The 27,649-nt window shown below is 42.7% G+C and overlaps 1 protein-coding gene across 1 annotated transcript in view; it reads right to left on the minus strand.

Annotated features, from left to right (window-relative positions):
• The window catches only part of Arid5b (AT-rich interaction domain 5B), a 174,510-nt gene that overhangs the window by 67,578 nt on the left and 79,283 nt on the right, over positions 1–27,649 (minus strand). The window contains exon 4 of the mRNA XM_051153186.1: positions 21,128–21,358. Within this exon, the coding sequence (XP_051009143.1) occupies positions 21,128–21,358 (231 nt within the window). The remainder of the gene's footprint in view (positions 1–21,127; positions 21,359–27,649) is intronic.

Genomic DNA, 27,649 nt, shown 5'->3' on the forward strand with positions numbered 1-27,649 from the left:
AACAGTCCTGATCATAACCTGGATTTCGCTAACTCCAGAAGCCATCCCTTCTGACAGAGTAATATTTATAGAAAATGAAATTTGGGCTTTCAATTACGCCTTTCCCTTCCATATTCAAGTGTTACATCTATTCTCCAACATGTTTAAAGAGTTTTCCCAGATTTCTAAATAAATACACTAAAGACGTTCTGAAATATACACATTTTAAAGATGGCTTTGCATGCACCGAGATGTCCCCAGATGTTTAACATTCCAAATCTCTCAATAAATGAGGAGCATGCTAGGAAAGCAAACATGAGCTGACAGTATTTAGTCTGAGTTCTTTAAATGGTTTAACATGTTCAATAACAGTATTTCATTATCAGCAGTTATTAAGGCATCCAGAAAGGAGGTTTGTGGGACATGGGGCAGAGCAGTGCATAAATGTGGTTATTTCAATGATTGTTTGGGGTTTTCATAATGTGCTGTGGTAACGAGTCTTGCCTTCCTTCTTCTGAATCCCGTGTGTGTGTGTGTGTGTGTGTGTGTGTGTGCGTGCATGTGCGCGCATATGAGGTTCGTATACATATAGAACTATATGCATGTGAATATATATGTATATATATACATATATATGAATATATATATTCATGTGACAAGCCCATGATCCCCGCGTACTGCCATTAACAACCATCACAACCCCATAGTCAGCTCTGTGTGTTTTGAACCAGTTCCAGGGTGAGGGCTACAGCAAATGGCAGCTTGGCCTTTTCGCTTCTCTGGGAAAAAAAATTTTTTTTTCTTTTTTACACTTAAAAAAAAAAAAAACGCAGAAAATTCCCTCATAACTGCTTCTTTCACACCTTTTATCTCCTCCATAAATCCATAATATTCACCCATTAAGTCTCCAATGTTGCTGTGTTCTTATGTAATGCTTACTTCTCTTCTTTGGGGTTGGCTGGTGAAACGTCTCTAATTAAAAAAGCTAAAAGCTCTCTAAATCTGGACGGCAGACTCATTTCCAGGGCATTCAGGCATGTTGTCTAATTTTAAAACTCTGACAGGATACATGTAAATTTATGCAAGTTTCACAAAAGTCACAATTTCCTCCTTGAATTCAAGCTAAAGAAAATGCCCCAAGGTCTTTCCAGAACAGTTTGTTTTACTGGAGAGCTAGATATTTTCTCCCCATTGTGTCGGGGGTGATTATTGTGAAGAACCATCTCCTGTCTGCATCCTGTCGATCCATTCAGAACGAAGGAGTTAAAAATTCCCTGGTTATTGATCAAAAAGACTCTTTGATCCGCAAGCTAAGGCTCTGAGACACCACTGGGGGGTGGGGCTTGAGGATATTATCATGCAAATTATTTTGGTTGATAGTAATTAAGAAATTACATGTTAAGAAAATCAGTAATTGTTCACATGAGTCATTAATGTGTTTTCATTCTTTGTGAAAATGCTCTGGCACGCCCTTCCTTTCTTGCTTTAAATAAGCCAGGAGGGGAACACACAGTATTTAGAGCTCAGCAGAGCAATATATTAATTGAAAGTTTGCTTGGAAGGGTGGCCTGGGTGGAAATTCAAACCCAGCGCTCAGCCTTTCTCCATACACCATCTGTCACTCAAGTCTTGTCGTTCTAAAGCTGGGGTAGCAGGGTCATCTGTGAGTTGGCACTGTGCTCCCACCCAGGAGGGTCATGACCATGGATCCCAAAGCTTAGGAGATCTACACGAAAAATCCGCACACATTCTGGGGGGTGGGGGGACACTCAGAACCAGCCTAACCACGGGCCATTAACCAGCCCTGGCTAATTCCGTGGCTCCCTAGAAACAAATCTTCGCTTGGAACTCAACCTTTGCCAACATTTGCTTTGGATAGGTTTTATATCCCCAGGAAAGAGGCTCAAAGTGGGTGACGGGGGTGGAGTGGGGGGGAAGGGGGGAGGGTTGAGACAGGCTCCCAAATGCTGGCTCTACCTTGGAATGAGCTCCAGTGCCAGTGAGCTTATAAACTGTCAACCCCTAGAAGGAGCCCAAATGAAAATTACACTTTTGTTTTATTTTTTGTTTTTTTGTTTTTTTTTTTTGAAAGGCAGCCTCAAGTACTGACATGTGATACATAATAATAGTCTTAAACCAGTTCTGACATAATATCTCTGGCAGCCTAATAGCCACAAATGATTGCTTTAGTTAAGGACTAGCCAGGAGCAAAATAGATCATGTAAAAGTAGTGTGAGCCATAAATACCTCAACAGTATTTTATGTCACTTTGTAAAAAGTTAAAGGAGTTTTATAATAATTAACAATAACAACAACAACTACAACACACACACACACTCCACACACACACACACACTCCACACACACACACTTCACACACACACACACACACACACATACGCACGCATGCACACACGCATGCACACGCCATATTCTTTATTTCTGTATGGAGACTATGAAAGCTGATTCCACAGTTCCAAGGCTGCCAGTGTGGTAAATTATGCAGGCACCCGAGCAGCATTAAGGAGAAATAATAGCAACTTAAACGAAGGCTGACGTAATTCATGATAAACAGTTATTGGAAAATATTACAGTGTTGTCTTCTTTTTTTTTTTTTTTTTTTTTTTTGAGTGGGTTTAATCAGAAGAGTGTGACCATAGCCCGACATAAACCACTTCCTCTTTCCATTGTGTTAGTAGCTGGAATTCTGGCATTCACCCTAGCTAGCTGCAAGGTTTTTTTTTGTTTTTTTATTCACAATAATTGCTGAATCCAGAGCCTCAACACCTCCGGGGACCCTAACGATGTCAACTTGGAATTCTGATTGATGGAGGAGCTTCAGAGACAAAGGCCCCAAATCTCCCAGTTGTGTGGTTGGTCCAAAAGTGGGGCTGAAACTGGAAGGTGGTATAAGTCAGGGTGCTTTAAAGAATCCATATCAGCAAGGGTGGCTGAGGACTGCCCACAATGAGGAATGACTGTATTGTCCCTTTGGATAGAACTTGAGATGTGGTATCAACCTGGCACCTGTCCTGATAAGAGCAAGCCTTGGGCTCAGATTGTTCCAGGTGAACGGTAAGCAAAGCAACACAGGAAGACATCGACACAAGGGCACCCCAACCTGACAGTCTCCTTAATACTGAATGTCACTAGGTCGAGGCTGGAAGACACGATCATACCAAGGAGTTAGTTGTCACAGAGATGGGTAGGTCTGAAGGTGGATCAAAAGTTGTCATTTGCTAAAATGAACCCCTGATTAGGGGCAGGTCTAGGGGAGGGAAAAAAAAAAAGCCCAGGAGACAGGCTTCCTCAAATATGGAGTCAAGGACACTACTTAGCTCTTTATAGTGCTTGCCCCCTCTCTGGGAGTGTGAAAGGACAACACAATTCTGTCAGTGAGGCCTTCTGGTGTTAAGTTCGTTGAAGTGTCTTTAAGTCAAATATTGATTACCTGTGCTGAGGAAGGAATGGGAGGCTAAGAGAGGAAGCAGAAACTCTTCTGGCTTCTGTCTCAGTCATGAGCTAGCTTTTGCAAGGAAGGGCTAGTAGGAGCAACAGAAATGATTTCTTTCTTTCTTTCTTTCTTTCTTTCTTTCTTTCTTTCGTTCTTTCTTTCCTTTCTTTCTTCTCTTCTTTCTTCTTCTTCTTTCTTTCTTTCTTTCTTTCTTTCTTTCTTTCGTTCTTTCTTTCTTTCTTTCCTTTCTTTCTTCCTCTACTTTTCTCTGCCAGCCTTCGGGTGGAGGTGTTAATGAGCTGGGATTAAACTGAAAGGCAGGAGAATAGGCCTTCAAGAAGTTGGGGGCTTGGGCGATCTACATAGAAGGGCCTCTGTCCCCAGGCACTAAGTGCCATCTTTGAAAGATCACTTACAATACCCAATATATAGCAGAACATACTATTTTTGACATGGAATCTTTACTCCCTCCACTGTCCAGCCCCTCAGCTGAGTCTATTTAAATCGTGCCAGAGGTCAACTATCCGGCCACTCCTTTAAAACTATTTCAAAATAAGATGGATGGCTTTCTCTGACATTTACACTAATAAAAATGTATTTTATCTCTTACCACACAAGCCTTACTTTCTTTAAATAGCTTGAGCATTATCAGTGCATTTTGCTCCGTGTACAAATATTTTGTGTATTACAATGAGCAGCAGAATGCAAAGCTTGCAAATACTTATTTTTAGATGTATGGGAAAAAAGCAGTTAGCGCTAAAAATACAGAGTGAGGCAGTAACTTATCGGCGATGCCATTGGACATGCAAATGCTCCTGACATTGGACCTTTTCTTCAGATGCTGTGGAGCAGAGCAAGAAACATCACTCTGAGCAGGCACACATGCACGTGAACACACACACACACACACACACACACACACACACACACACACACACACACACACTCTTACTCAAAAGAAAATATTATTTCACAACTGAAAACATCCAATCACTAAAAACAACATCTGGGTGTCATTAATAACTTATTCTACAGCTGAACTGGCCAAATAATCTGAACCCTGACTCAGAACTCCCTGGTTTCTATTTTTGAAAGGAGGTGGGGTGGGTGGAAAGGGGGGAGAGCTTAACAGCAGGCCTTATTTTTGCAAATGGACATGCCCTGGGCAGTTTCTGAATTTCTAGAAACGTGTGCACCCATAATAACAGTGCATGTACACAGGCAAGGCACCGGCTGTTTCTGTGGTAATTGCCCCTACCCTTGACCCGAAGTCCTGTTTTTTGTTTTGAGGAAGTTTTTACTGTAGTATTGAGTTCACTCTTTCCCCTCAGAGCCTGGTATAGCATTAGCATTCTTTGTAGATGGGTGAGAATCTGACCAAAAGTAACATGTGAGAGGAGAAGCTGTCCATTTCAAACTTGAACAAAGCCTTTTGTATATAGCCTGTTAACACATTTAAAGAACAGGCCTACTGTTCAAACAGTCCAGCCCTGAGATAAAAGAACCAACAATGTGACTGCCATACAATCCACAGCACTAAAACACCCTAAATATTTATACTAACATGAGTTGAAAATAGTATCAAGGGAAATGCCAAAATATTTCTTCTACATGTTATTAGTAACAGTCGCTGGGGAGACAGATGCCAAAATCTAGAGTGGTCCCAATTCACTGGGTCCTGTCACATGGCCTGCCCTAGGCTTGGGGAAATGTCAATTGACTTATGAACTGAGGGAAATTGTCTTGGCGATAATCTATATTTATGGGTTCTTTTTCCTTTAAATGCCTCTAACGCATTACTCTGCAAGATACCAAATTTCAATGCACATTTCCCCCCCCACTGTCTCTAGACTCAGTGATACAATACAGTGGCTTTCGTCCTTACATTTGGCGGTGCCTTACATTGTATCAGCCAGATGGTGCATGTAACAATTATGCCTCTACAGGAAGAGGCGTTAGGACTGATGAACTATTATACTTCATTGGTCTATATGAGGAGGGCTGATGCATTCTCCGCTACCCCCACCCCCAGAATAGAACAGAGTAAATATTTTCAGTGGTATGGGCCACACTAAGTCAGCCATCTTCACACAAAAGACACAACAAGCACCTAAGTGTGGTCATGTCTCAACGTGAGGCTGCAGCAGACAGGACCAGACCCTGAGTGAGAGTTGGTCTTCCCTACACAGACCCACATCACACAGCACACAGGGATGGAAATCTCAAGCGAAGGAAAGATGACGCCCTTGTCGTCTTCACAGCGTTCCGATCTAACATCTCACCTCCAGCAGGTGCTCAACCTACGTTGGATGAGGGGAGGCGAAAGGTCGCGTTTGAAGTCACAAGCAAAGGGATGCAGGTACATTGGAAAAAATGCCTCTGGCTTCCCTATGGGGGAGCATCGCTTGGCTATTGCACAAAACTCCCAGACATGCTGGGCATAAGTCAGAGTCTTGAACTCACGATTTATTGAATTGGAATAATCAGCAGAATACTAAAAAAGAACAGCATATCAGGAGTCCCAGCACCCAGTTAATTAGCATGTTGGATGACTTCCTGCAACAGCACTGTCTGTTTGGGTCCCTCCCTCTAAGGCTGCTGGGAGAGCCCATGGAGGTAACGACCACAGTACGTGCTCAATAAGGGTTAGATAAGGTTGCCTTCGCTGTGCTTTCAGCTAATTAAGCACAGACCATTCCTTAGACAGATACCATACAAGCTATATTAGGCATGTAACTCTGCTCCTGTCATGTGCTAAACTCTCAATAAAAGGCATGAGCTACTGTCATTAGCATGCTATTTTAATTGATCAGAATTCTCAAGAAATGAGCCGCCCAACCTAATGATGTTGAAATTTGATGGAGAATTATTAGAAATGTCTGTTGTTGTTTTACCAGTAGTAAGTGCATGAGGACAGGGAATCACCTGGAGGGCCACTTACCTGAGATATATCACCTCAGGTCTTACACATGCCTTCACCTCTGAAAAGGATGGTCTACATTTGCTCGCTGTGTTAATTTTTGCTAATCACATCGCTCAGAGCTGTTATTGTAATAATTGTGTTTGCATGCGCACATTTTTTATATGATGACTTGAAGCGTCTATCAGATTCTCACAGGGACCTGAAGTCCTCATGACCATTAAAAAACATGTCCCACATTTCATTTTTTTTTTTTTTTTTTTTTTTTTTTGGTTTTTCGAGACAGGGTTTCTCTGTGTAACCTTGGCCATCCTGGACTCACTTTGTAGACCAGGCTGGCTTTGAACTCACAGCGATCCGCCTGCCTCTGCCTCCCGAGTGCTGGGATTAAAGGCGTGCGCCACCACGCCCGGCTCCACATTTCATTCTTGATATGAGCACTCTGGAGACCCAGAACAGTGAGTGGGGTTTACCAAGCTCTTTGCTTGTATGCTCACAGTAAAAACCAAGAGAAGTGTCCTTTCTGGTTTACTGTGGCTTCTTTCTTAACTTGTCAGCAGTTACAAAGTTTATAGCTATTTATGATCATGGCTCTGCGTGTGTACCCAGGAAAAAAACCTTTTAATGGAACCTGTAATTGCTGAACGAACAGACTCTTCCAGATTCTTCTCCCACATTCTACCCAATGCTTGCACTCACCCAAACTGCACCTCCTCTACCCCTCTCCCCCACCTAGGAGCCAGTTAGGAAGGAGGTGATGACTGTCACCTCCCTTTTCTGTTCCCCTTGCGGAGGACTTCAGCTGTGGGCATTTCTACAGCACTGTCTCAGGCTTAAGTGGGCAGAGGATGTGATGAAAATATTGGCCACAGGGGGGAATGTAAGTTTGTACAGATGTTATGAGAAACATTGTGGGAGGTTCCTCAAAAAGCTAAAAATAGAACTATTATATGGTCCATCAACTCCATTACTGGGTATATCCAGGGAAAATGAAATCATTATGTTCAAGAGAAACCCATACTCCCAGTGAATAATCACTGTTCCATTATATGCAATACATAAGCAATACCTGTCCATGTCAATCGACCGGTGAATGGAAAATGAGGAGTGGTATGTCTTCACATGGGAATATTGCCTGGCCTTACAAACTGAGAAAATCCTCTCATTTACAACAACATGGATGAACTTGGAGGATATTAAGTTAAGTGCAGTAAGGCAGGAACAGAAAAATAGATATAGAGTCTTGTCCCTTATTGGTAGAACCTAGCAAAACTACACTAAGAGATGCCACGTACAATGAAGGTTACCAAGGATGGGTGTCGGGAAGCTGGGGGATCCGGGTCAACACACGTAGAATTGCACTCAGATGAGAGGAACATAGTCTAAAGATCTACTGTAGACACACTGACTACAGAGACTGTTCATTTATTTTTGAAACTTGATAAGAGCAGATATTTATGTTCTCATCATGAAAAAATTAAGTATACAAGGAAGTACATATCTTAATTTGCCTTGGCCCTCCCATAGTGCAGAGTTTCAAAGCGGCACTTTGCTCACAACAAATACATTGCAAGTGTATTGCATTTGACAAGTGAAACATTTCAGTACCAAGACATTACTCCTCCAAACTCTGAGAGATCTGAGGCTGACTCTCAGGAACCGTATCTTGTGTGTGTGTGTGTGTGTGTGTGTGTGTGTGTGTGTGTGTGTGTGTGTGTTGGTGTGTGTGTGTGTGTGTTGGTGTGTGTGTATGTGTGTGTTGGTGTGTGTATGTGTGTGTGTGTTGGTGTGTGTGTATATGTGTGTATGTGTGTGTGGTGGTGTGTGTATGTGTGTGTTGGTGTGTGTGTGTGTCTGTGTGTTAATAGTTCTCACCCTGTGGGTCTCGACCCGTTTTGGAATTGAGCAACTTTTCACAAGAGTTGCCTGAGACCTTTAAAAAAAAAAACACAGATGTTTACATTATGATTCCTAACAGTAGCAAAATTACAGTTATAAAGCAGCAACGGAAATAATTTTATAGTTGGGAGCGGGGGACGGGGGAGGGGGTCACTACAACATGAAGCACTAAAAGATCGCAGCCCTAGGAAGTTGAGAACCGCTGCTCAAAGGCTGTGCTCTCTTTGCTCGCACTTACTTTCTTGCCCAAGGTTATAGTCATACAAACCCCAAATCCATAGCCGAGTAGCTGATATTTATGGCTTTGCTTATGGGAAAATAATCCTGGCAATAGAAATCCTCAGGGTTTCTCCTAAGGAAGTCGTCTCAATGTTGACATTTTTATGCTTAAAGATGATCCCGGCAGTGTTAAGTGCACATAACACATCGTAATACTACCAAAGCCACAGAGGAAGGGATCCAAACTTCAAATAGAAAGATCATGTAAACTTCAATAACCTCATTTTATGCAATATTGAACAACCATTAAAACGGTATCCACAGAATGCTTAACATGGGGATCGCTTATTTTATAACAAGGGAAATTTAAGGATGGCAAAATTGCATGCAGGATGTTCTCAAGTTACTGAAAATACTTCTTCTTCTTCTTTTTTTAAAGAGCACTAGATAGAAATGATAGCATCTGTGAGACTGTTGATGACTTTTACAGAGTGGGATTGAGATACTGGTGAGGTTGTAGATTTTATAAAGGCAAGGCTCTAGAAGAAGCTTTGATGACCCGGAATCCAACCTGACCACTACTTAACTTTTCTTAACTGGTGTTTCTCCCTCTTTGGAGCACTTAATGGGAGTTTCCTTGGAGTGAATCCCTCAGGCTTGGGTCATCAGATGCTGGAAAGGGCTTAGTTAGCATAGGGCCTGGCACATGGTGCATGCTCACTAAAGGCTGGTAATTATTATTGTAATTATGCTAGTACTGTTCATAATAGAAATACTTTTCCATAATGAGAAAAATATTTTGAAAAGTATGTGAGCTGTTTTATTCACTTTTTGTTTTCCTCATTAAATTATTAGGGTATGGAGATGAGAGAAGGGGGTTATCTGGTTAGTGGGACATTCTAGTTGACTCCATAAGATATGGCTGCTGGGTTGACCATGGCATGACCTCAAGCCCTGAACTGAGAGTGGAGGTTGTGTTAAGAGCACAGGCTGAAGCTAATTAGCGATGGTGGTTCACATATAAATTCCCATCACTGATGCTGAGATCGGAGATTTATGAGTTCAAGGCTGGTGTGGGTTTCCTAGTAACACCCTGTCAAAAGAGACAAGAGCATACTTCTGGAGTTGGTAAATTACAGGGTCTCTAAACATCCTTGCAAATGGACAATCCTCAGTGAAAGGCAGTGACCAACTTATGAAGGACATTTCTGGGCTTTGAAAAGATAAATAAATATTGAGGGGCAAAATCCAACCCTGTTTCCTTTGAGCTAGTACTTTCCCTTGAGAATTCAGAATACCACGTTGAAAGAGGGAGGTCAATAAATACTTGACTTATCTAAGAAAGAGATAAGGATGATGGAGGCCCAAAACCTTCTGGAATCCAGTAGTGGATTCTCTGTCATTTCAACAAACAAGCTGTTACAGACATGAATAGCCTTCCTTTTAACCCTGTAAGGGACCTTGGAATCCAATAACAAAATATGCATGTAGGCAGATAATTTTAATAATGAACCTAATGTTTAATGAGGGGAAGGGGGAGTCTAAGAAGACTGTTCTTGGAGTGGGTAAAGACAAATTGATGTCTACCTCAATTTGATTCCAGAACCTTCCTGGTATGAGGAGAGAAGACTTCTTGTAAGTTGTCTTCTGACCTCCACGCTTAGGCAGGGCCATGTGTATGCCTTCCCACAAATAGATACGTAGTGTTTTATTTTACAATACAAAGAGGGGAAGGGGGCTCAAAAGCACTATGCTTGATGCTCAATACTCAAGTAAGCAGCCAGGGATAATGGCATATGCTCATAATCCTGGAGCTGGGGAGGTGGAGACATGTAGACCTGGGGTTCACTAGTCAACTATCCTAGCCTAGTCTGAGAGACTTATGTCCCAGAAAGAGACCCTGTCCACAAAAATAAGGTGCATGGATCCCAAGGAACAGCAACTAGGGTTTACTCTCATTCTACACGCATGTGCACACACCTGTGGACAGGCACAGACACAGAAACGCATCTGCACACATGAACACACAAGTGCAAACAAACAAACAAAAAAGTGTTGGGCAAGTATTGAGTGACAAGGAAGGGATAGAGTACAATGGTAGACATTGTCACTCTGGACTCATTTTCCACCCCGGATCCTGCCCTTTGAGGAGCCATTACACCAAGAGAGCCTTCAGTTAACCTGCAGCCTCCCTTCTCCCCTTTCTTAGAGATCTGAGGAAAGGCCCAATTTAATAAGAAGTAAGTGAGGTTTTCTTGTAAGAGGCCTCTCTGAGGCCTTAACCACAGTGAGGGTCTCAGAGAAGGACTCGGGGGAGCATGTTTTTCTCAGGGGAAGATGGTGTCTTCTCGGGAGAAAAGTTTGCTTGAGGGAGCTGCTTTTACTTGGGAATAAGCAATAGGCAGTAGAGGACACAAACTCTTTTGAACTTCAAGTCTAGGGCCTTTTCCAGTTCTTCCAGCTTCCAGTGACAGCTTTGCAAATCCTTCAAGGTCCAATTAGCGATCCACCTCCCCGGAGGTTTCACCAACACCAGGGCCCTCTTCTGGGCATCTGCAAACCCTGTTACAAGCTCTCCCATTTACCCGGCAGAATCTTCTGCAAAGGCTGCTACCTGGTCAAAAGTTTTCACTCACCAAGCTTTGCTCATGGCATCTCCTGTTGACCCTCAAGGTAAGAGACTGTCAGCCTCTTTTGTTCTATAGTCGAAGTGCGTTGGCAGACCCGTGGTGTGTGTGTGTGTGTGTGTGTGTGTGTGTGTGTGTGTGTGTGTGTGTGTGTGTGTGTGTGTGTGTCTAGTGTGTGAAGTGTAGGCAGGCCTGAGTCTGTGTGTTGGTTTGGGAATGCTCAACAAAGCTACTTCAGTGTTGGGTCTGTGGCCCTGTGAAAATTGCTCAGGCTCTCTGAGGCAACTCAGAGGCAGTACCTGAGTCTGCAAGAGGATCAAGAAGTGATATTTGCAGCGGGCCACTGCTCTGTCTCTTACGTGACATGACCTAGTCTTTAAGTGCTTTGAGAATAGAGACTTGGTACCCTACAAAGGCCAGAGTTTTGCTTGGAACAGAGTTGGTCCTCAGGGAGCTAACGGATGAGCAACCGGGACCACGAGAATGCCCTGCTTGTTTCCTGCCCATCTCACCTGCTCTTACATCCTCCATGACGACCACTGGACAGCAACAGAGACCATCAGAGAAGATGCTGTTAGGGAGGAGGTGTTTCTGTGCAGCTTCTAAAACTGTTGGAAAGCCCAGACGAAGGAGTTGAGGCCCGCGCCAGCCACCAGTGAGAAGATCGCTGGAACAGGGGAGCCCAAGAGGCTCCCATGCCAAGAGCTTGAAGACTCTGCCTCCTTCGAGAAAAACCCGTTACCAAATCATGGCAAGCTAAATTTAATTTTAAAAAGGGAAATGATTTATGTGCTATGGGAATAAAGAAATAATGGAAGCAGAAAGCTTGCATACATTTCTTTTTTTTTTGAAATTAGGCCTATAATTTTTTCATTAAAGAAGGGTGCCAAGTTGGGAAAGCCAAGGCTCTCTAAGCAGAAAATTACAGAGAGGTGTATGGAGCAAGTTCTGTTAGCCTGGCAGCCTGGGTCGCAGAGGCCAGGAGAACACAGGGATCTTATTCCCTGCCCCATTCAATCTCTAAACTGTGAACCCGCTTCATCTCTTAAAGGGCTCTCACATAGCTGCTTCTCAGGTGAGAAAGGAGTTATGAGGCCTCAGTGGAAGAGAGAGAACACTTGGTGGTGTATGTGGCAGAGACCAGAGGATAACACGGGCTGAGGGAGGGACAGGGGATCACAGCGAGAGGAGGGTTGGTAGCTGGAACCAGGGCTTCTGGATTCCAAATCAATCTTTTCAGATTTAGAATCTTCCAGGTCATTCTTTCTCTAACTAGTCCCACTTATATCAATCTCCTCACTTAAAGCCGTGGGCACTAGGGAATCTCTTGCCTAGGAAGATGGTGGTCAGCTATCTGTTGCCAGTTGGCCCAATGTCGAGTGCACAACACATTCTTTCTAAGTAGGGTCTGGACTCTAGGCAGTCAGGTGAAAGGGGAAATATCACACCACAGGACTGGAGCCAAGCTATCTAGGTTCAAATCCTGGTCCACCCACTTGCTGGCTGTGCTCCATTGCTATGCTCTGATGTCTTTATTCCTTGCATAGGAGAAAGCAGTGGCATAGCACTTGCCTATGCCAGTCACTCACTTAACCAGGATTTATCACATGCCTGTTACATGCAACTACTCTCCTGGTCCCTAAGAGCACAGCTGTGAACTACTCAGAAAATGTGCTCTTTACATGACCAAGGGCTTGCTGTACGTAGTGTGTGTGTGTGTGTGTGTGTGTGTGTGTGTGTGTGTGTGTGTGTGTGTGTGTGTAGGGGCTGGGAAGACAGAGGATGAAGCCATAAATAAACAATTACAGGAGTAATTTCAGATAATGATGAGCTGTGGGAAGATAATAATATGCTGGATGAAGGGATTGGGCTGGACTCCTGGAAGAGGGACAGCCAGATTCTGTCTCTCTGGGGAGGAAAGAGTAGGGCTGAGGCCTGAATGGTCATGAGGGGACCCATGATGCCTGGGGGAACACATTCCAAAATGACAGCAAAACTGGTATTTCTGGCTAGGACAGATGTTGAACGACTTTTAGTGCCACCTTGTACCTCGTTTTCCCAAGTAGTTGCCACAGCTATAAAGCACTTTTGTGGGTGACTCTAGTGTGTGGCTGTGGTTGTGTTGGGTGATGCAAGAGGTGGAAGGCTCTGGTAAACGGTGAAGTGTCTGGGAGTAATTGTTCATCTTTACAGCAATCTAGGGAGGTCGGCCTCTGTAAGGCGTGATCCATAACGACCATGTATCTTGCCATTCGCCTGGTCAAGGCCTATAAAGTGAACAGCCTGGGATCACATTCTCTTGAGTGCTTGGCAATAAAAAAAACAAAACAAAACAAAACAAAAAAAAAAACAAGGACAACAATAAAGTGTGTAATAGACGCTGAATGAGTGGGTGGGATTGTGCCGGGTGGCACCCACTAAAGCTATGGTTTAAGTGTCTCCAAATAGTCTCCACAACAAGAGACTTAAATCAATCAATCAGTTTCCTCTGATAGGACAGAATGTCAGAGAGCACCTCAATGGATCAAAAAGTGTGTGTGTGTGTGTGTGTGTGTGTGTGTGTGTGTGTGTGTGTGTGTGTGTGTTAGGTTTGTTTATTGGCAGTGGAGTGGGGAGGTGGTTCAGTGGTTCAGAGGATCTGAATTTAGTTCCCAGGTCAGAGAGAGACTAAAGTTGGCCCCCCCGAGAACACCTGCATGCACTCACACGTACCTGCCCATAGGCACAAACTATATATATGACTGGAAGTAACATAAATCTTTAAAAAGGAAGATTTACATTTTTAATTTCATGTGTACGTGTGTTTTGCCTGCATGTATGTAGGTGCACCACCTGTGTATCATGGAGGCCAGAAAAGGGCATTGGGTCCCTTGGAACTGGAGTTACAGACATGTGACCTTCTGGGTGCTGGGAACTGAATCTGGATCCTCTGCAAGAGCATCCAGTGCTCTTGACCATGGAGGCATCTCTCCAGCCCCCAAGAAGAATTTTAAACAGACCAAAGAAAGCTTTACGTTGAACCCCATTCTTAATACCCTCACTTTTCACTAATGTATTTGTCTATTATTTTTTTCCCAATGGCTAGTTCTCTTGTGGTGTGTGTGTTTATGCGTGCATTTGTGTGCGTGTGTGTGTGTGTGTGTGTGTGTAATTACAAGGTATCATGTATCCTAAGTGGTTTCAAACTTGCTACATAGCCAACAGTGATCTTGAACTCCTAATCCCCAGACTCCTAGTCTCCCAGTGCTGGGATTAGAGGCGCGCATCACCACTTCCAGACTATGTGACACTAGAGACTGACCCAGAGCTTAAAGTGTGCTACCAACTAAATTGTACCCCAGGCAGGTATGGGTTGGTTATTTATTTATTTATTTAAAAAAAAAAAAAACAAATGGTTATAGTGGGGAGGATATGGATCTTGATTTTGTAACGGAGAATCAGTTATTTTCTAGACGGAATTCTAGGTCAAGGGTTAGTCAACACAGACAGTCAGTCTCTTCCTTCTGGGTTAAAGGTGAATTCATCACACACATGAGAGTCCAAACAGTGGTTAGTAACTCACTGAGTCCCCTCGGCTACAAAAGGCATCCAAGTTATTTTAGAATATCTTTTCAAGTTCACCCAAAAGAAACACGCTAATCCTTGGCATTCCTGAGGTCGTGACTGTAGATCAATTCATAGCAGCAACATAATTTCTTTCCCTAAATCCCTAAGTGAGCTGGGATCCAGGCTTCTAGTGCCTCTCACCAAGGCGGTCCACTCCTCCTCACTGCGGAGGAGGCAGAACCCACGTGCTAATCATCCTGTGGGACACATCTAATACACCTCTACCCACTGACTTCTACGGATTAACTCACTCTTCTCTATCAGAATTTCACTGTTCTCTGTCTTTGGTCTGAGAGTATAGGGCACAAGAACAGCTTGCTTCGATTCTACTCTGGGGATAAACAGACTCTAGGAAAGTTCCAGGAGAGCACAGTGAGATTCCTGAAGATTAAGATCTTCTGCACAAACAGCAACGTGCATGGAGGCCAGGTCTTTTCCTACTCACTTGCAATTAAAGACAAATAACTGCTTTGTTGTCCTTTGGGAGATTGGTGGCCACCACAGACAGTGAAATCCCAAATGCGGACAGGGGCCAGGAGCAAAGACATCTGATCATCAGAAGCCACTGTGACCATGAAAGCCACTTTGCTAAGAAAAACAAAACAGTTTACTCACAAATTTCCATAATACTTAACACAACTGCTTTCCCTTCATTTCCAGTAAATCATGTGATCTAAGCATGTGACCATTAGAAGGGAAGAGGCAGCATCCAGGTCTCATTTATGCTTTGAAATGATTTTTGCATGTTTTGAATTTCCTTTCGTAAAAAGTCAAGGTTTTGTCCCCTTCCCTGTTCTGGCTTTTCCCTTTGTCTTTACTTCTTTTGTCTATAATGTCATCATTTCAACTACCAGGAAATGGGAAAGGACAAAGGTCAGTTTGGACTCAGAAGGGCGTCTTTAAAACTTACTGTGATGAGAGCTGGGCGTGGTGGCGCACGCCTTTAATCCCAGCACTCGGGAGGCAGAGGCAGGCGGATCGCTGTGAGTTCGAGGCCAGCCTGGTCTACAAAGTGAGTCCAGGATGGCCAAGGCTACACAGAGAAACCCTGTCTCGAAAAACAAAACAAGACAAAACAAAACAAAACAAAAAAACTTACTGTGATGTGTGGACAACTTTATAGGTCTATTCAGGCTCTGGTAAGCCCCCAGGACCCCTAGGGTTGGGATCCCCTGTGGATTCAACAAACACGACGGTTTCCTACGACTGCACGCTGTCTAAGATCTAAGATGCCAATAGAAACAGGTTGACCTCACATGTGTGAAATGTTGACAAACCAGATTCAACCGAGGCACAAACAGTGGAGCAGATGAACACAGCCATTTCTACAACTATCTCTCACCAAGATGTTTGTCCATTGTTTTTCAGTGACCAGTTCTTTTCCTCTGTGTGTGTGTGTGTGTGTGTGTGTGTGTGTGTGGTGTGGTGTGTGTGGTGTGTTTGTATGTGCGCAAGTAGCAGGGTTGATTTACTCTGAACCTGGCAAGATGGCTATGCGTGCCTGACTTTACAGATGGAACAAGTAAGGGGCCTCATGGCATGCGCCTTGGAGAATCAGATGGCTGAGCTCTGATTTACACTTAGTCTCTTTGCATTTGAGTTTAGCCCTCTTTTTGCTACAGTTTTGCAGCTCCTTTCCATCCCCCATCCCCAGTGGAATGTGTGTCTTAGCATAAACACAGCCAAGATCTTCTCCCTGTAGGCCTGAGCTCATGGTATCTACACAAGAACCAAATATGTCATGACAGCCCATCTCATCCACTTGCTTTGCACTTGGTTCACCAAAGCCATGCTTCGCACTGCCCTGTTCTCTGTCAAAAAACTTAAAAAAGAGTGACTTCTGTTTCTTACGTCTCTACAATTTAAAACTCAGACACTCGTGCATGTGAACGTGCACACACACACAATCTTTTAGTGATGTGCTTCATCTTTTATTAAATCTCGTATTTAAAAGCGAGTCACATCTAATAACGTTTAGTCCTACCCACCTTTAAATACTGTCTCCGTATCATTTGTGAATGTGGTGCTACCTTTGCACTTCTCTGACGGGAGCTGGGACCTTAAAGTTATCCATTCCTCTGCTGTACGGTGTGTGCCTCTGTTTGAATTTAGTTTGTCAGCACTTCACCCATGTGACATCAATTGGCATGATATTACTGTAAACACTTTGCCTTACAAAGTGGTGGGCCTTTTATTGTTCTAACAGCAAAGAGCGGACAAAATGTTTACCTGCGTGGCTTTGCTCTATAGCACACACAATTTAAATGACAGAATGCATTTTATAAAACAGAAGTCATTATATAGCCAGGTGAGAAAAAGAAGCAGAGCTCTTGGGGAAGTGCTGTGCCGGGAGCTGGATACAGGAAGGAGGAGCAGAAACCATGCTTTATGGCAAACCATTTTTATGAAGAAAACAAAATGCCATTCATGTCACGTTCCCATCATTGTTATTAAAATTCCGTTTCCTAATTGCATGTGCAACACAATGAATTTTCATAATGCTTCAATGGGGAGTCCAATGTGTTAGTTAAAAAAAAAAAATAGTCAATTATCTCGTGCTAAGAAAGCACACTGCCAGCAGAGCCCCGTGACTGACAAGATGGAAGAATATGGGCAGGATGTCGGGGTTGAAGCTTTTCAATCACCTACCATTAATATGATTCAATTTATGCTCTGGTCATAGGTTTAGACATTACCCAGCACTGTAAGCAAGGAGAAGACTTGCATAATACAGTGGAAAAAGCAGATGGCATGTTATCAAAACCCTTCAAGCCTAAAATAACCTCCTCAAGTAAGGAGGATAGTTAATTAAAACCAGGATATATTTACCCAATTCTGAATATCTCAATGTAAATAAAAATCAAAATGACACCACTGTAACGTTGGATTAAATGATGAAATTTCATCTATTTTATTTTTCTTTAATAGTTTCTAATCAAACTTTTCATTAAGTGGCTTCATAAAACCCCACAGAGAATTTATTTATAGGGACCAGTTGTAGATTTAAAAGGCTTACTTTTATTGTTCAATTAAAGCTGTTATTCAGTGGACAGCATTAAAATAGCAGGGGAGGGGGCAAAGCTGCCTGGCAGTGGGCAAGGCTGTTCTGAAAAGCAGAGACTCATTTCAGAGACATATTTTGGTTACACAGATAAGCCAGGTTGGTGGGGCCCAGAGGAAATGTAGGCTCATTTCTGTCCCAAAGAGCTCATTTCTGTTTCGAAGCCACTGCCTGTTCACATCCATGTTTTCTCACAACCCACCCTAAGGTTGGCTATAGGCAGAACTACTTCAGGAAGATCAATCATAGACCCCAGCCAATGGAGACTTGGGGGGTTGAATTGTCAGCAGTTGACATTTTTTTTTCTAACAGGTTTCTAAAACCCAGACCCTCCATCTTTTAAAACGGGACCAACGAAGGAAGATGGGCAGGTGACTCGGCTCACAGATGGGCAGCACACATAGGAGGCACAAAGCACAGTGGAGTATGTTTGTATGCCCTATAGTAGGGTGGTGGAGACGGGGGCAATCTCTGGAGCTTGCCTTGCAGCTAGCCTAGCCTACAGGGCAAAGTCTCTTACCAGTGAGAGACCCTGCCTCAAGCAAAAAGGTGGCAGGCATTTGAGAAGTGCCAGCCGAGGTATCTATTGGCTTCTACATGTGCACTCATACACGAGTACCCCTCACATAGAAACAGCTACCCCCACACCCAGAAAGAACCCAGACCAAGCTCTAATATTGAAAGGCTTTCCTTGACATCGCATCCTAACTATCGTCACAGGCATCCAATTCTACCCCTAACCACAGCCAAAGTCCTACCCCAATTGCTTTTGTGTGACAACCATCGTTGGCTTTCTTGTGACCTACTTAAGCATCCAGGTGTCAGACAGGTGCTAATACTGTCTTGCCTATTTAGAGTCTTAATTCTCAAAGTAAACAAGGACAGATTTTATTTCTCTTTTGTGTACCCATCCTGTTGCCCATGTCATAGAAGAAAGCGACGTATCAGTTAATAAATTAAACATCAGCAGTTATACACAACCAGACACTGTTCTTAGGTGAAGAAATTTGGAGAGATTTTTTAAAACGGTGATTTAGAATTTCTTGTATCAAATATGTAGTGGTTAAATGCTCTAAATTCTTTGACACCAGCTCCCCAATTCGCCCACCTGGTGATGTGGCTAATAAAATCTGATTTTTATAGCCTAGCCATACTGTTAGCGAAATTATAGTTGACCAATTACTGAAGTCACTGAATGTGTGGCACAGAATATGTGCTGCAAAGGAGACTCTTCTGTGGGCCCCCTGGCATGCTGGGTTACATGAAAGAAGTGTCTCTGTCATCTGCCAGTCCTCAGTATGGGGAACATTTGTTTAATGCTACTTACTAATTAAATCTATGTTCTCCCACCAACTGTTAGTTGGTCGGAGAAATCCAATACACCACATTTTTAAACAAACACTTTATTTAACCCATGCTACTTTTCACGTACTACCAGTTTGGGGGGGGGGTGTTAAAAAGTTGTCTGAAAATTTTAGATGTGTGTCCCAGGAGGTGGGGACACGTATGGATGAAACAGCTCAAACGGAGTCGAGAAAAGCCACATGGCTTATGGTGAGCGTGAGCTACTTTCAAAAGGGCAAAGCATCTGAGGCCCAGACTTGCAACAATCTGATGCTCTTCCCATTGCTGAGCTCGCCTTTTAGAAGCTCTTTAAAGTGCCTTAATTCCAAAAGAAATTCCCTCCTTCCAGAGGCTAGAGAGGGAAGGCAATATTAAAATGAGGTCTGCCAAATGAAAGGTCAGGGGCACATCCACAGGGAGATGCCTGTGTTTGCAAGAACACGTGAAATTCCTGTAGGAATTCTCCGACAGTCACTGTGATCATTTGCTGGATAGAAACTTCTAGTTCCAACTCTAGACAGAAGAGTGACAAATATCCCCTAAATGAGCCAAAAAGGTTAAAACTACCCCCCCCCCATTATATTATACTGTTAAACACTAACTTTGAATGCTCCTAAGTAGGGGAAAACATTCTCTCAGCTTTATGTTGTGTTAGGAATTTAGAGACTTTTTCATCAGGTAGAGGGGTGCAGGGCTTAGGAGCAAGGAATGTGGGTAATTTTCCCCCTCAAATATTGAAAAGGGCAGATCTGCAAATGTTCGCCTGAAAGGATGGGGTATTTTATTTATGTATTTAGGTGCTGGATACACTGATGTGCTTCAGTGAAAAGGCTACTTGACTATTAAAAATATGACAGTGTATACTTCTGTATAGAAGGAAAAGTGCACACAAGCGCACACACACACACACACACACACACGCGCGTGCGCGCGCGCGTGCATACACACACAGACACTGCCCATGGACTTCAATGAGCTTAGATCTTGTTGTCTCACTTCCCTCTCTCCTCCTCAGACAATCAGATCCCACTTCTTCGCCTATCCTCTGCTGTGGCCCCGTCTACTTACAAAGCCCTTTGTAGTAGCCTAAGAGTTCCCAAAGGCACAGACTGTCAAAGGTCACCATAGAGTCACAAAATCATGTAGAAGAGTCTTACAGCTAACTGGGACCACCTGGATTTGAATATACTGCAAATGAGCTATCCTCGAGGACAATGTAAGACAGTGGAATCGAGGAAGGCACCAGCCTGAAGAAAATCTACCCATGTGCTTTCAAGGCTATGGGTCAAAAACTCCTCCCCTTGTTGGTCCTCACGATGCGCTGAACAGGGTACCATCACACCATCTGTGAAGGTGATGCCATGATAAAAGGGGCTGTCCCTGCCTCTGTATGTATAGGAACACCCAATCAATGGAAAACCACTGGCATGATCCAATTTCTTCAACAAATGGATGCACAAGGCATGAAGTCACTGACACTGCACACTGCAAGGTTTCCAAAGACGAGGTATGGTGTCCCACAGCCCTTCTGCTGAGAAGACACAACTAGTCAGCTAGAATTTGGTATGTGTGAAAATTTGAAACACACTGCACATCTACAATTCATGAGTCTATGTATGTATGCAGGTATGTAATGATTCATTGATCAATTTATTATTTATATCCACCTTACCTGAATAGTTATAATTTATAATACCTTATAAAATTAAAAAAAAACAATATTTAAGTAACCAGAGCTGTCTAAGAAAGAAGGGAAAGCTTCCAATCAAACAGTCCACCTTCAAGGTCAACCAAGTACCTTCAAATTATATATACAACAAAAACCACAAAACAATCGCCTTTCACCTGCAGGAAACAGTGGTGGCCCAGAAGATGACACTTTATGTTGCAATATCGCAGGGGCTGGGTGGAGGTGGGCAGCGAAAGTAGGCCCTGTTCCTTAGCACTGCTCACTTGGTGAACAGAAAACAGCTACTCACGTGAACAAGTTTCAAGTAGAGTAAAGGGCAAACACTCACCAAATTCATCGCATATGCTCTCGTTTTCTATGAGAGTGGGGTGGTCAAAGGTATCCCGACAGTACAGGATCTGGGGGTTTCTGCTGACCACTGCGATGCCCCCCAGGGCTAAAGCAAACTGGTCCGTGAGGATGGAAGATGGCTTATCCTGGATCCGTTTAAGCATGGACCGGTACCGGCAGTACTGAGGGTAGCTAAGAACAATCACGTTGGTTTCTTCTGCATCTTCCCCTAGACAGAGAAGAAAACACGTCTATTAGCTTCTTCCCTGTGACAAAGAGAACTTTCACAGCCATGACTTTGTGTCAATGGTCACTTCCAACTTGGGACTAGAGATTGTCCCTTATCTTTACCACAGCCTGGCAGCGCCAGAATCTTCCAGAATCCCCCTTCTCAATCCAGTTCCCGACTCTGGAAGTCTGAGGCCACCACCTCTGAGGAGAACTACATTGCAGTTCCATGAACAGATATATTAAATGGTGTCTGAGTCACTTGAGAATAGTTGAACTAAAAGACTCCTTCCTGAGTTGGTTTTTTTTTTTTTTTAGTCATTGGTATTACCGCCATGATAGGGGCACTTAGTTGAGTTTCTTTACAGTTATTTCTTGGTTTTAAATTGATTACACAAGTGTGTGTGTGTGTGTGTGTGTGTGTGTGTGTGTGTTAGGAAAACAGTCATAGGACCCCAGAGCAGTGTCCATAGACTTAAGGAGCTTTGCCACCTGCTCTGAGCTTCAGCAAATATTCTGTGTTCTCTTAATGGGCCCGGAAGAAAGGGTTGTGCTCCCCACTCTTGGGGATTCAGGAGCCCCTAGACTTCTTTTGGTCAATGAGATGTGACCGAAATGATAGATGTTTTAAGAGCCAGTGTGCCCCGGACCCCAGTGTCTCTTTGTCTTTGTTGGGGCCATCTGGGATGCTCAGACAATAGCTCTTCTGCCAGTCTTGGTCTTGGGGTTAAAATCGTATGGATGCAAAAACAGGAGGAACAATCCCACATTGTTTATAATGGGACAATTTGGGGGGAACGTTTGTAATTACAGCATGATTTGCCCCAGTTGGTTAACACCACCATCTTCTCCACATCCCCTCATATCCTTACCTCCTATGTTTCAATGTTTCTCAGATCTACACGGAAACCTGGCTCCTTGAGCATCCTAGAGAGACAGTCCCATCAGGACCATCTCAACTCAGAACGTCTCATAAAACGTACTGAGTCGTCCTCTAAAATGACCTTGGTGCTTAGTGATAACCCACTACGTTCTGTGAATATTTGCAAAACATCCAGGGACAACCTGGACAAGCCCCTCCTTTGTTTTAAGCTTGAGAAATGGCGAGCATTCCCTTTGGCAGCCTGATACCTGTAACCATGTCAAACTGAACTGGAGTTTCATGACCCGCACTGTCAGTGCGATGGGCAGCAGCTCCCAGGTTTGTCATTTGTATGTCCAATGAGAAAGCTCGCAATATTTTTGAGCCCTTACTGTACCGCAGAGAAGTGCATGAAAACAGTTGTTAAGGATACCAGCACATTATCATGGCCATCTGGTAACCAGTGGGAGATGAATTGGGATAGAATTGTAATGATGGGACAACAGCAGGCCTAATGCAAGGTGTGCCTGTGACCTTTGCACACAGGAGGCTGACACCCAGATGTAGCTCTAATTACATTCACTTAGCTCTTCAGGCTGGAGGCTTCTCTACGAGCGGAGATGCTCAGCTGTTTCTAGTGTGATGTCTTTAAATGGCTTACTCTTCTTAGACTCCTGCTTGGTCTGTGGGCAGCCACTTTACCGGCTGGCACACTTAGAAGGCACTGTATTTACGCGGAAAAGAAGTCTACCGATGTATACTAGTCCTTAGGTGCGGAAACGTGTGCCACGACACAGTAAGTTGAGACTCCTATGTTAGACTAAGACACTAAGTTCAAATTCTGCATTTATAGATATGTTTGTTACAGGTAAGTCCAACCCTGAGAAGGTTGCCAAGGAAGCACTCACCAAACACTGTCAGAAGCGCACACACTGTCTATGTGCTACCCCAAAGAGTGACCTCCCCTGTGCCATTGGTACCAAATCCTATTTATATCACTACACGCCTTGTTTGTTCAAGATACAAATTTGAGAGAATACAACCAGAAATGGTCAGACCTCAGTCTGTTGTGCATGCTCAACACCACTCTCTGTACGCAGGAAACCCTGTGCAAATACCTTGGCGTCCCTGGGTCTGCGTATCTAGTGCCTTGGCTTTCTGTGAAGATGGGAAAATCATACTAGTTTTTCTAAGAGTTTGAGAGATAAAACAGAAGACGCCATGTCTTCCAAGGGAAGGAAGTTGAAGGAAAAGTTGTTTCTGAGTTGGTGGATTGAGAGATGCCATTTGGGTCACAGGTCTACCTCGCTGCCATTCTACCCCTCATCCTCCTGGTTTTCTTTGAGTGCTGTTTTAATGATGATACTCCCTCTGATCTCTTCCTAATTCTCCGTTTGGGATAGACTCATCTCTCAGGCAAGCTTCTGTGTGGAAACATGACCTCCTTCCGCGTTCTCTCTGAATCTCGTCCAAGCTCCCAACACCGACTCTGCCCTCCTCACAGTTTCCCACCTCTTCTCTTAGTTACTGGAAGCACAATCTCTACTCTCACGTCACATGAAGGTGTCCTACAGATGCCCACTCTAAAGGGTTGTCCTGGGAATGCTATCCAAGGTCTCAGGGGATGCGTGAGAAGGGCTAGACTCTGGGTGCCACCCCAAATGACTGACCTGGATTCGCTAAGATTGGAGTACAAGAATTTATATTTTTAACAAGCACTCAGGCCAGTTCATGCCTCTAGATTTCCAAGCAAGTAACTCCGCGTGTTTTTTTTTTTTTTTTTTTTTTTTTTTTTTTTTTTTTTTGCCTAGACTTACAGTGGCTTACTTAGCTTGGGTTTTAAAATACTTGTATTTAAAGCATAGTTGTATTATACATAATACTTAAAGGCTTGTATTTATATGCTACAAATGTATTTATAACTTCTACATAATATATGCCATGTATTTAAAATATATATTATATATGTATACCATACCATAATGCAATATAACACATCGCATAGGACATATGTTGCTACATTAACATCATATGTATATTTTTTATATAATATTACATGTCTATATTTTCTATACTACATACAACATATTGTGTACCAACCCACAAGTTTACATATACTAAAACATATAGCTATCCTATAAATATACATATAACAGTCAGATACATGGCTTTATTCATATTTCTCTTTGCAAATCTACTAGTGCCTAGAATAAAATCCTGGATTAAATTTACCTGCCTGCCTCTGCTGCTTTTTCATGACTGCCAGTACTTATCATAGAAGCCACCACATTAAAATAAGCTAACGATAAAACCTTCACTCCAGCCACAAAGAGCAGGCACAGCTGACATGTTTAGGCACAGAAACAACACTAACACTATTTCTGGTACCTAGAGTAAAATACTATAATTTAGGGAAAGCGCTCATACAATGAATCTTTTCCTCATGAAGACCCTATAAACAACATTACAATATGTGAATATTCCCCCATATAGAGGTGACAAAGCAGGAGTTATGACCCATGTGGTTAGGAGGGGGTCTCCATGACAAGGGGAGTGACAGGAAGGAGGGAGTTATTGCCCAACCTTTCAACGTTTTAACTCTTATTTGGTTAACTTTGCATTATGACAAAATGACTCCTATTTATTACTATTACCATCTAATTTATAGTATTAGGATTGAGATAATAAGCTTTGCTCAGGTAAAACCTAACACTTCTCTCTCACAGAGAACTGATGACTTCAACTACCTGCGAGCCAGAATTCTTCCACTCCGGCTAAGTTAGTGTATGATTTGAGGGCCTGCAATGCTCACTGTAAACATTTAAACTATAGATACGGTTTTCACATATCAACTTCCTACCCATGAGGTGGGAGGAAGCTGGAATCTTATATTTGCTGGCCTAATGCTCTTGCTCCCCATCCCCTCATTAAACTCTCACTATACCAGGAGGCTGAAGGCACAGCTGGTGTCTGGTCTAATGTGGCAACCCTCGGCAATGCCAAAACAAAAATTTCGCTAACTTTGTTGCTTATGAACGGAACCACCCATTTGGACAAGAATGTTGGCATTGTTTGGAGGGAGGCAAATTTCCAACCTTGTAGTTAGGCATTGTCGGAGGAATTGCTTTGCGTATTTATAAAACCATAGAAAGGCCAGGGGACCCTCAGACCCTTCTAGAAGTTAACAGAGACTGCCAGGTAGGAGGTGATGAGGTAGAGTGGGTAGCAGAGACATGGAAAAGCATATAAAATGGTTTGGAAGTAAGACTTTGCAAGAGCCTTGCAGATCTTAAGTTCTATGACCCTTTAACTGCTTCGTAAGCCTCTACATTAAATCAGCTTCCTCCTGACACAGCCCTACAAATATTAAACTGTTGAATGGCTGGCGTGTTTTATTTTGCAACAGTACAATGAGAAACAAATAAAGGCAAATAGCCCCTTCAAGAATTCTTTCTGAAATCCTGCAGCTAACCCAGTCCTCCTTTTTTCTTTTATATACTCATAAATAAAATACTCTGATACATGAAACGAGGGCCACCAATAAATGAATGGTATGCAGTTTTTGCTTTTGTATTTCACAAGAGGCCTAGTAGATAAATCTAAGAATGAACAAAGAAAGGATAAATTGCACATTTGTTTAGCAAAAGACAAGCAAAGTGTTCCCGGAACAATGATTTTCTTTCAGCCACACCCATATCAGAAAAGAAATTACAGAACTAACCCTACAGAGTATTTTCTAGAACATTCTAGTTCCTTGGGGTATATATACTTTTTACTTGAATTTAGTCAGTGGAATATAATCAGCAATATATATGTGTATATATATATATATACATATACATATATATGGCACTCAAGATTGATATTATAAACAGCTGTTATGTTAAAATGTTATTCCATTTCTCAAGTCTCCCTCCCCACCAAAAATGTGAGCATGCTTACTTTTAAATTAAATATTAAAAGGGAATAAGAGACCCAGAATGACTAAACCTCATTTCAGCTTCAATAAAGAGAACTTTAACTTTGCCTATTAAAAGTTAATACCTAAAGTACAGGGCTTGTAATGCTCTACTGAAATGGCTCTAATCCTGCGCTTATATCATAATTACACGTTTTGTTAACCTCTCTCAATGTCAATTCTTTTACTTATTTATATATTTTTCAAAGTCCCAAACAGAATTTCACAGAGCTGTAATTATAATCTGAGACTCCACCCCGACTTGTCAAACAGTAACTGTACACCCTGGCTCTCTCATAGAGTGGGGTGGGTGGGGGTGGGGCAAGCGTTCATTCTGCGAGTTGTTTAAATTGTCTTTGTATAAAGAGATGTGTGAAATGGCAAGTACAGTAAATTACTGGAATGTTGACTTTCAAATATCCATGATGCTTTTTTTTTTTTTTTTAAATAGTTAATGGTGGACAAATGTACAGGAGGTTGAAAACATCCATTCTGGAGGAGAATTTGCTTTCATCTCTTACACAACATTGCAGAAACATAATTTTATCCTCCTGGCAGGGTTGTGGGGTTGTTTGGGAAACATCACACTATATGTTCGCTGAAAATCACCATTGTCCTACTCCTGACATCAGAAAGCCTAAAACAAAACAAAACAAAACTTCATAAAAACCCTTCACACCAGGACTTTATAGAGCTTGGTGGAAAAAAAATATGCATGTCCTTTCCTGTGCCTAATTACCTCAGCCGAAAATTCTGCCAAGTATTTCGCCCTTTCGTTCTCATAATCGTATTAGGGCAAATATGTCTGGATGCCAACAGAAACAAACATTTTAAAGATTTTTTTTTTCACTTAAACGATTCCCAATCTGCATGGAGACTGCGTTGGAAACACAACGTGCCTCCTGCTTCACAGACAACCTACAGTTTCCTTTCTTCCTTTTGTTCCCCGGCCCCCCCCCCCCCCCAACCCCAGCAAAGATGAATTTGCTAGAGTTACAAGCCCTGCTGTCTACTTTTGAAACAATTTAAGCGAAATCATGTTAATCAGAAGGGCTTGCCGGTCGCCGCCTGGCCTTCCTCTCCTCACTTTTCTACATCAGGAATTCCGTTCTCAAGCCTTTATACACTTTTTGCCTGCTCCTAGCAACCAACTAAGGCAAAGCCTCAACTTTCTGTACCTGGCCAACTTCCAGTTCTTAGTGCTAGTGACAAGGACACCGTTTCCATTTAATTGCTGTTCTGTTGTGACACAAAATATGTGTCATAATTAGGCACTTCCTATCATCTGTCCATTCTTCTTCGATTATTACTGAAAATGATGGTTTTTTTTTTTTTAATTTCAGAAAACCCAAGCACAGAAAAATTCTACAGATAAGAGTAACTACAGCTGTTACTATCATTACCAACATTGTAACATGTGGGGGGAGGGGGAAATATAATTTCTCGGAAGGTAATTTTCCTTTCAGTGTTAA

The sequence above is a fragment of the Acomys russatus genome, chromosome 11, assembly GCF_903995435.1.
Source record: "Acomys russatus chromosome 11, mAcoRus1.1, whole genome shotgun sequence".
NCBI classification, from domain to species: domain Eukaryota; kingdom Metazoa; phylum Chordata; class Mammalia; order Rodentia; family Muridae; genus Acomys; species Acomys russatus.